The sequence below is a fragment of the Salmo salar genome, chromosome ssa13, assembly GCF_905237065.1.
Source record: "Salmo salar chromosome ssa13, Ssal_v3.1, whole genome shotgun sequence".
Taxonomy (NCBI): Eukaryota; Metazoa; Chordata; class Actinopteri; order Salmoniformes; family Salmonidae; genus Salmo; species Salmo salar.
The window spans coordinates 55,064,923-55,074,901 of record NC_059454.1 but is presented as its reverse complement, the minus strand read 5'-3'; the positions used below and the strand labels follow the sequence as shown (position 1 = coordinate 55,074,901).

The window sequence follows — 9,979 nt, the reverse complement described above, 5'->3', positions numbered from 1 at the left end:
CAGGTTTTCATAAAGGATCTTTCTGTACTTTGCTCTGTTCCTCTTTCAATCCTGACCAGTCTCCCAGTCCCTGCAGCTGAAAAACATCCCCACAGCATGATGCTGCCACCACCATGCTTCACCATAGGGATGGTGCCAAGTTTCCTCCAGATGTTATGCTTGGAATTCAGGCTAAATAGTTTAATCTTGGTTTCACCAGACCAGAGAATCTTGTTTCTCATTGTCTGACAGTCCTTTAGGTGCCTTTTGGCAAACTCCAAGCGAACTGTCATGTGCCTTTTACTGAGGAGTGGCTTCCGTCTGGCCACTCTACCATAAATGTCTGATTGGTGGAGTGCTGCAGAGATGGTTGTCCTTCTGGAAGGTTCTCCCATCTCCCCAGAGGAACTCTGGAGCTCTGTGAGAGTGACCATCGGGTTCTTCGTCACCTCCCTTACCAAGGCCCTTCTCACCAGATTGCTCAGTTTGGCTGGGCGCCCAGCTCTAGGAAGAGTCTTGGTGGTTTCAAACTTCTTCTATTTAAGAATGATAGCCACTGTGTTCTTGTGGATCTTCAACGCTGAAGATATTTTTTGCTACCCTTCCCCAGATCTGTGCCTTAACACAATTCTTTCTCGGATCTTTATGGACAATTCATTCTACCTCATGACTTAGTTTTTTTTCTGACATGCACTGTCAACTGTGGGACCTTAGATAGATAGGTGTGTACCTTTCCAAATCATGTCCAATCAATTTAATTTACCGCAGGTGGACGCCAATCAAGTTGTAGAAACATCTCAAGGATAATCAATAGAAACAGGATGCACCTAAACTCAATTTGAAGTCTCATAGGAAAGAGTCTGAATACTTATGTAAATAAGGTATTTCAGTTTTATTATTTTTTAAATGTGCAAAATGTATTCAAACATGTTTTCGCAATGTCATTATGGGGTATTGTGTGTAGATTGATGGGGAAAAAAATATGTAATCAATTTAAGATTAAGGCTGTAACATAACAAAATGTGGAAAAAGTCAAGGGGTCTGAATACTTTCCGGATGTACTGGAAGTGAGATTGTACATAATAACCCAATCTATGCAGTCATGTTAATATTTAAGAGGGTCTAGTGTCTACAGTATGTCAATGGACTATGCCTAACGTCTCTTTTTCAGGTCAGAAAGTGTGAAAGCTATAAGAGGTCCAATTTAATTTCCATTGACATCACATTACACAGTTATGCTCTGCATGACAACCCTTTAGTCCAGTTTATAACTATGGGTTGTACATAATTGCTTGTTTGTTTATTGTGCTTGTCTCCAACAGAGCTTGTTGCAATACTAATTATGTTGCTATGTGAATGACCTTTTCCCTTTCAAAGTACATTTTTTTTAATGACATACAGCATTTGCTCTCAGAAACGTTATCACTATCGCATTGCCTTCAGTAGCTAGATTTTTCTGATAACATAGAACAAATATTACAAATACAAACAAATTTGCAATTTGACTTGTTTAAGTGAAAAAACGTCTTACTGTGCTAAAAGGCACTAATTCACTGCTCCTGTGGTCTGCTTGCCTGCTGATTGGCTGCTGCCAGAGTGTGATGTCATTCTTGCCTGCTATAAGGGCTATGACTAGATCAGGAGCTACATTCAGTAAGAGAGAGTGGTGTTTTAGAACACAGAGCAAGTGGGACTGTGAGTGTGTGACACAGCAAAAGAGGAAGGGAGAAGGCAGTCAGCCAAAAACATTTCTAATGAAGTACAAACGCATAATGGGAGCTACAACATAAAAAAGGAATACTTTTAGATTTTTGGGGAGACCAGGAGAACATTTGGAGGTGGGTAAATGGCTTTAAGATTAAATTATTTATTTATTTGTGTTTTTTGATTGAGCAAATGCATTAAGAATGAAGTTAGAATTTTCTTTATGATATTTTAAATACCATTGCCTCTAAGAGATCTTGGATGAAATAATTCAGAATTCATATCAAACTTAACTTATGCATCCTATCTTGACTTTATATACTTTACATATACAGTAGCCTATATACAGTGGCAAGAAAAATACCTGGATTTCTGCACAAATTGGTCATAAAATTTGATCTGATCTTCATCAGACTAACACAGTTTGCTTAAACTAATAACACACAAACAATTATACGTTTTCATGTCTTAATTGAACATACCGTGTAAACATTCATAGTGCAGGGTGGGAAAAGTATGTGAACCCTTGGATTTAATAACTGGTTGACCCTCCTTTGGCAGCAATAACCTCAACCAAATATCTTCTGTAGTTGCACAACCTGCACAACGGTCAGGAGAAATTTTGGATCATTCCTCTTTACAAAACTGTTTCAGTTCAGCAATATTCTTGGGATGTCTGGTGTGAATTGCTCTCTTTGAGGTCATGCCACAGCATCTCAATCGGGCTGAGGTCGGGACTCAGACTGGGCCACTCCAGTTGGGTGTATTTTCTTCTGTTGAAGCCATTCTGTTGTTGATTTACTTCTGTGTTTTGGGTCATTGTCCCGTTGCATCACTCAACATCTGTTGAGCTTCAATTGGCGGACAGATAGCCTAACATTCTCCTGCAAAATGTGTTGATAAACCTGGGAATCAATTTTTCCGTCAATGATAGCAAGCTATCCAGGCCCTGAGGCAGCAAAGCAGCCCCAAACAATGATGCTCCCTCCACCATACTTTACAGTTGGGATTTTGATGTTGGTGTGCTGTGCCTTTTTTCTCCACACATAGTGTTGTGTATTCCTTCCAAACAACTCAACTGTAGTTTCATCTGTCCACAGAATATTTTGCCAGTAGCGCTGTGGAACATCCAGGTGCACTTTTGCAAACTTCAGATGTGCAGCAATGTTTTTTTTGGACAGCAGTGGCTTCTTCTGTGGTGTCCTCCCATGAACACCATTCTTGTTAGTGTTTAACGTATCGTAGAATCGTCAACAGAGATGTTAGCATGTTCCAGATATTTCTGTAAGTCTTTAGCTGACACTCTAGGATTCTTCTTAACCTCATTGAGCATTCTGTGCTGTGCTCTTGCAGTCATCTTGCAGGACGGCCACTTCTAGGGGGAGTAGCAACAGTGCTGAACTTTCTCCATTTATAGACAATTTGTCTTACCGTGGACTGATGAACATCAAGGCTTTTAGAGATGCTTGTGTAACCCTTTCGAGCTTTATGCAAGTCAACAATTCTTAATCTTAGGTCTTCTGAGATTTCTTTTGTTCGAGGCATGGTTCACATCAGGCAATGCTTCTTGTGAATAGCAAACTCAAATTTTGTGAGGGTTTTTTATAGGTCAAGGCAGCTCGAACCAACATCTCCAATCTCGCCTCATTGATTGGACTCCAGGTTAGCTGACTCCTGACTCCAATTAGCTATTGGAGAAGTCATTAGCCTAGGGGTGCACATACTTTTTCCAACCTACAATGTGAATGTTTAAATGATGTATTCAATATAGACAAGAAAAATACAATAATTTGTGTGTTATTAGTTTAAGCACACTATGTTTGTTTATTGTTGTGACTTAGATGAAGATCAGATCAAATCTGATGACCAATTTGTGCAGAAATCCAGGTAATTCCAAAGGGTTCACATACTTTTTCTTGCCACTGTACGTATATTGATTATTCTTTGTTTTATGGGTCCTTTTGACAACACGTTTCTTATCTCCTGTGGTTTGTTTATTCAACTGGGCCATAGATCATGGAGAATGTGAGCACGCCTGCCGTGTTCAACCTATCGGATCTATCAGTGGAGATGAACTCGTCGTCTCACCAGTGGTCTTACTCGGAGTACAGCGAGGCTGTGGCGGTGCTACTCGGCATCCTCATGGCCCTGCTAGTGATGGGCATCATCTTTGGCAACGTGCTGGTCATCACCGCCATCGTGCGCTTCCAGCGGCTGCAGACAGTCACCAACATGTTCATCACCTCTCTGGCCTGTGCTGACCTGGTCATGGGCCTGCTTGTGGTGCCCTTCGGCGCCTGCTACATCCTCCTCAACACCTGGCACTTTGGCAGCTTTCTCTGCGAGTTCTGGACGGCGGCGGATGTCTTGTGTGTGACGGCCAGCATCGAGACGCTGTGTGTGATCGCACTGGACCGCTACCTGGCCATCACATCGCCACTACGCTACCCGTCCCTGCTGACCAAACGCAAGGCATGCGTGGTGGTGGTGACGGTGTGGGGGGTGGCCGCCCTCATCTCCTTCCTGCCCATCCACATGAAGTGGTGGGTGTCTGATGAGCCCGAGGCGCTCAGCTGCCTGGAAGATGCCCACTGCTGTGACTTCAACACCAACGCTGCCTACGCCGTAGCCTCCTCCGTCGTCTCCTTCTACATCCCCCTGGCGGTCATGGCCTTTGTCTATGGACGCGTCTTCCAGGAGGCCAGGAAGCAGCTGGAGAAGATCCGTGGCAGTGAGGGGCGCTTCCACGCCCAGATGATCGACAACAACCAGGGGCAGGATGGTGGGGACGGGAGCGGAGGAGGAGGGGGGAATGGAAAGAGACCTAAGTTCTGTCTGAAGGAACACAAAGCCCTAAAGACGCTGGGAATCATCATGGGAACCTTTACCCTCTGCTGGCTGCCCTTCTTTGTGCTCAATGTGGTGGTGACCATCTGGAAGGTGGACAACATTAAAATACCTTTCAGGATATTGAACTGGATAGGATACGCCAACTCAGCGTTCAACCCCCTCATATACTGCAGGAGTCCTGAGTTCAGGTATGCCTTCCAGGAGATTCTGTGCCTGAGAGGGGCTGCTTTCCCCACCAATGGATACATATATAGGGGTCACAGCTTGCGCCTAAGCCCCAAGGACAAGCCAGGCAGTCTTTCACATAACGCTGGGACCGTGGAGCTGGGGATTGGCTCTCTGTCTAGTGTCACCAACATAAACGGGTATTGCCATAATCCTCCTCTTGCCTCCATTGTCTGAAGCGCAGGGTGTTACATTGAGACTTGTCTTTCTCGTTTAGTCAGACCCGGTATGCAGACACGGGATAGGAAATGACATGTGAATCTATTTCCATATTTAAATGCGTTACTATAAGAATATTATTCTAGTAATGTGTAGGTTAATAAATGTTTGTAATACTTTTCCTCTTAATATTGAACAAAGTCTGCAAAATACTTAGGAAGTCTATGGTTGGCGGATGTGATCATGTGTGTGTGGTTTGTGGACATGAGTATGTGCACATGTTATGTACTCTTGTGCTTACTCCTGTGTGCAAATGAACACCACGGTTCAGGTACTAAGTTCAAGTTTCAAGTTCAGTTGCACAAACATTTGTTATATTGTTCTAAGTTAAAACAAATTACCTCATCAGCATCATTTTCGATTCAGCTCCTTATCTTAGAGCTCCAAGAACAAATAATTATAGTCTGTTTGTATGTTGTATGAAAAATGAATAATGTCGTTAGTTGAACTGACTGTTCTTTCCTGGCAGCGGGCTGAATGAGATAGAAATGCCAGGGTAGGAGAGGTAGGAGAGAATTAACAGGCAAAACAAGAGATCAAATCAGGGTTAACAGTAATATCTGTGACCCCCACTAGCGGCTGTAGCCAGCCCTCTGTCTGTAACACATTCCATATTGATCTGGGTCTCTCCCAGAGCCAGCTCAGGGACTTCTGTCTGTGTGATTCTGAACACTTCCTCTGCCACGGCCCAGAAATCCAACTCTCTGATGAGGGACAGCAGGTGCACATAATCGCAGGCAGGCGCTATTACCAGCTACACCACACACGTTGCCCCATTCCTCCAACCACCCTTCAATACCTCAACCTTCACCTCCCCGCTCAATATCACCATTTAATAACTGAGGTTACAGACGCCTGTCCTGCCGCCTCTCAGACAGTGAATAAGGACACACAGACAGAGAAGTCTTTGAGGTGGACCTTACTTTTGTGACTCAATAACCCCTGCAAGCATAGTGTAGGTCAGAGCAGCAATACCTTAATGCTGGGTAGTGTGACCACCACTGTACGTCATTCTGATACCAATATCCAGCCAGTATACTTAGTCTGTAAAGCTATGTTTAGGGATTGCTTTCACACTCTACCGTGCTGGTTTTCTTTGTTAATGACTAGCGTGGATACTGAGAACTGTTGCTGATGTTATTGTGCTGCTCTCCGTTATTGTCGCTCTTGTTGTTGCTGTGAAGTTTCAGTGTTTACAGAGATTTCTGGACAAACTGTCTGATTGGGGATACAATTAAAGTGTACCATACATTTACACAATGTACTGACTAGCTAAAAGATAAGGAAATAAACCCCTAGACTATAGCTTCGTCAGAATCTGCACATATTCTTGTCTGAGGAAGATAAACTGTAAGATTGGAACTTCTACTTCCAGATGTTCTATATAGGTGCTCAGTATTTTATTTTTTATGTCATTTAGCAAACACTCTTTTTCAGAGCAATTTACAGAAGCAATTATAAGTGCCTTGCTCAAGGGCACATACATTTTTCACCTAGTCAGCTCAGGGATTTGAACCAGAAACCAGCTACTGGACCAATGCTTTTAACCGCTAGGCTATCTACTCCCACAGTAGTGATGAATGATGTAGGAGTCCGGGTGGATTTTGTCCAGGTGTTAATGAATAGAAACCTTGGTATCACATTCAGACTGTAATGAACTAGGTTAACGGTGTAGCACACAGTGTACTTGCACTACAACATATTCGTAGACTGTATCTCAGCATCATGTCAGCCAGCCAAGTGGAAAAAGTACATCTAAAATGTTCACTTGCTGTTAAATGTTCATAATTATTTAAAAAAATGTCTTAGTTTATAGGCCTATACTAAATCCTATTACTTTACAATTGTTTGGATAGCTATGTGTGTGTATGTGTCTGTCTGCATGTGCCTGTGCTAACTGTATGAGTATGACAGTGTTTAGACAATGTTTGGAGCTTTGAATTCACAGGAAAACACGAGGTACCGTGTGTGTTAACTCACTAACCCACCCCCTTTTTATGGACACAAGGACACCTTTGATGTATGTACTGTAAATGTGAATAATGCATTATCCTTACATTGCAAAATGTTACCATGAATGTACTGTCAACTTCAGTCACACACAAAAGTAGGAGAGACATGGTCTTAGATATTTACATATACCATTTTTTTCATTCCACTGCCAAATGAAATTACATTCTCAGTGAGTTATCTAAGGCAGAATATTTAACAGTGGGAATTTATGCTAAATATAATATTTGCTAGGAATATTAACATTTGATTTTGTGATCTGTGACTATTCATGTCTGACATGTGACATGTCTGATATTAAACCCATTTTTGTCTGTTACATTCAGACCCGGTTCTGTGTAAAGGGTGAGAACCTGTCCCCCTCTGGTAGTGCTGTTAACTACTCAGCAGACAGAAGGATCACTCACCACTATTTTGTATGACAGTCTGTTGCTAAGGCCAATGTCCAACATTATGGGACTGGACATTGTGTCTGGATTCCATGGACAACACAACATTGCACATGCCCACAGCTGTTTGCACATGTCCACAGCTGACCACAGATGTCCCTCTGCAGGGGTTAAAAAAATCTGTTCTGGGAAGGAGACTACAGAGATGTCATGCAAACAGCTGCGTCCATGTTAGACAGCAACACTGGACTGAAGAGCAGCTCCTCTTTTTCACAGATCATGACCTTTTCCACTGTGGGGTGGAATGGTGCCCCTGAGCACTGATCAAAGGAACTGAGTTTACATTTCTCAATCTCTGCTGGCCTGATATGAGTCACAATCTAATGCCCCTGAGCGGTTCCCGCACTGCAGGTTCCACACTGTAGCTATGCCATGTTGGTAAAATGGTCCAAAAAAAAGAGGAAAGTGTACAGTACAGTTTCAATTGCATGTACAGTATATTTCAGTCATGTCAAATTACTCTGCAAGTGTAACGTATTTCCAGCATTCTGTATTTGCTATTACCATTGTAAAGCTATGGCTTCTTTCTGCATTGTTGCACTTTATCCGTCCGTGGGTCTGCTGCTGCCAGCCAGTGTTGTGGTTACTGTATATCTTCTCATAAACAGAGGTGATTTATATGGTAACTGGAGAGACCTCTACTGCTGACCAAGAACAGAATCCGGAGGTGACATTTTGTGGTGACGACAGCATTTTCCATGCTGCTTGACGGTCACATGGTATTTAGGAAGTAATCCAGCACCAGTCACTATTACTCAAGGTAATTGTTCACAATTATTAAAGCTAGAATCCTTATTTAAAACAATAACAAATTGGTCACCTTGGCTGTGTTTTGGTTAAAAGCTGAGGGATGGGCATGGAGAAATGTAATCACTCTCAAAATGATAGACAGAACAATGGATGTAAGGACTGATCATCCATGATATCAATATTATAGTGATAACATTGATTTGAGGCTATACAGTGTTTGTTTATGTTATATTGTTTACAAACATTGGAGTAAAACAAGCTGGTATTTTGGGTTATAATAGGGTACGACAGTTGAACTAAGCTCATGAGGCACTTATAAGTTATATTCTTCAAGAATCAATGGGTTTATTTCATTAACATATAGGTCCAAAATGGATGTAGCAACTAAGGATTATAGCTTAAAGGGATACTTCTGGATTTTGGCAATGAGGCCCTTTATCTACTTCCCCAGAGTCAGATTAACTTGTTGACACAATTTTTATGTCTCCGCGTCCAATAAGTTAGCGGTAGTTTTGCGAGCCAATGCTAATTAGTGTTAGCGCAATAACTGGCGATACTGTACTAGCTTCTAGTTATTGCGCTAACGCTAGCTAGCAATTGCGTTCGTGCTAGTTAGCAACTTCATTTAAACTGCACGCATAGACATAAAAATGATCCACGAGTTCATCTGACTGGGGAAGTAGATAAAGGTTGAACTAATGTGACATCGTATTTTTATTTAATAAATTGTTTATTGTTCTTAAAAGGTAATATATACTTTTTGAAGTTGTATGAATCTGTTAGTATCTATTTTCAACAAATATATCTAGACATTCTCTAAAATACGCACACATACACACACTGACCCACACTGAAACACACAGACAAGTTATTTGTGTAAATGTCTTATTAGATCATTTCAGTGGGGCATCAGCCGGTAACCCAAAGACAATGAGGAAAGATTTCCTGGGTATTCTCTGGTCTGCTCTGTAGTAAACAGACCCTATCCAGCAAATATGCCCCACCTGTTGACAGATTGCCTCACTTTAATTCCCCAGTTCAAAGCAACAAGCCCAGTGCTTAAACAGAGCCCTATGGGGCTGAACACTAGCAGGCAGGAATGTTGGCCAGGGTCATAGACCGGTAGCCACAATAGAGACCAGTGACACAGACCGATCTGACAGTGTCTGAGATATGGCCAAAGTCCAATGTTTTGTATTTCTCTGCTTTGACACTCTGCTCTGAGAGCTATGAGTTAATCATTTAGAGGTTTTTCAGGCCCTCAGATTCACATTCTTTGAAGAGAATGATGTTCACCATCTGTTTACATCATTGTCGGCCAGCTGTAGTGGACGCGCTGCACGGCATGTAGCCATAGACTCAATATGCTTTTTGAAATGTGCCACCATTTTGTCCTCCTGTGCTGTGCGTCATCATGTCCAGCTGCTTATATCCAGGTTACAGGTCATGCTGAGAAAAGGTCAGATAGTTGTACTATGTACTATAGTGTATATAGTACCAAATGTTAGTTAACAGATTATAAAATAGTGAGTTGCCAGACAGTGTTTTGAATTTTGAAGCCAAATCTCTGACACCAAGCCACTATAAATAAACTATTTAAGACTAACGAGATATTTAAACTTTTTTAAACATATAAAAACCATTTAAACCAAAAGACCTGCAACACATTTAAACCGGCTGAACTCACACATGCTTACAATTAATATCTGCCTTGCTGTGCTTGGCAACTGGTAGAAGGGTGAGAGAAAATGATAGCTTTATAGTATATTCATCATCAGAATTCTGGAATAGGA

The 9,979-nt window shown here is 41.9% G+C and overlaps 1 protein-coding gene across 1 annotated transcript; it reads left to right on the top strand.

Moving 5' to 3' along the window:
- The first annotated feature begins 1,618 nt into the window (after positions 1–1,618).
- Positions 1,619–8,936, top strand: LOC106567434 (beta-2 adrenergic receptor). Its single transcript, XM_014136680.2, has 2 exons — positions 1,619–1,817; positions 3,697–8,936. Exon 2 carries the CDS (start codon positions 3,700–3,702, stop codon positions 4,933–4,935), a length of 1,236 nt encoding a protein of 411 aa, XP_013992155.1. The 5' UTR covers positions 1,619–1,817; positions 3,697–3,699; the 3' UTR covers positions 4,936–8,936.
- The last annotated feature ends 1,043 nt before the right edge of the window (positions 8,937–9,979 follow it).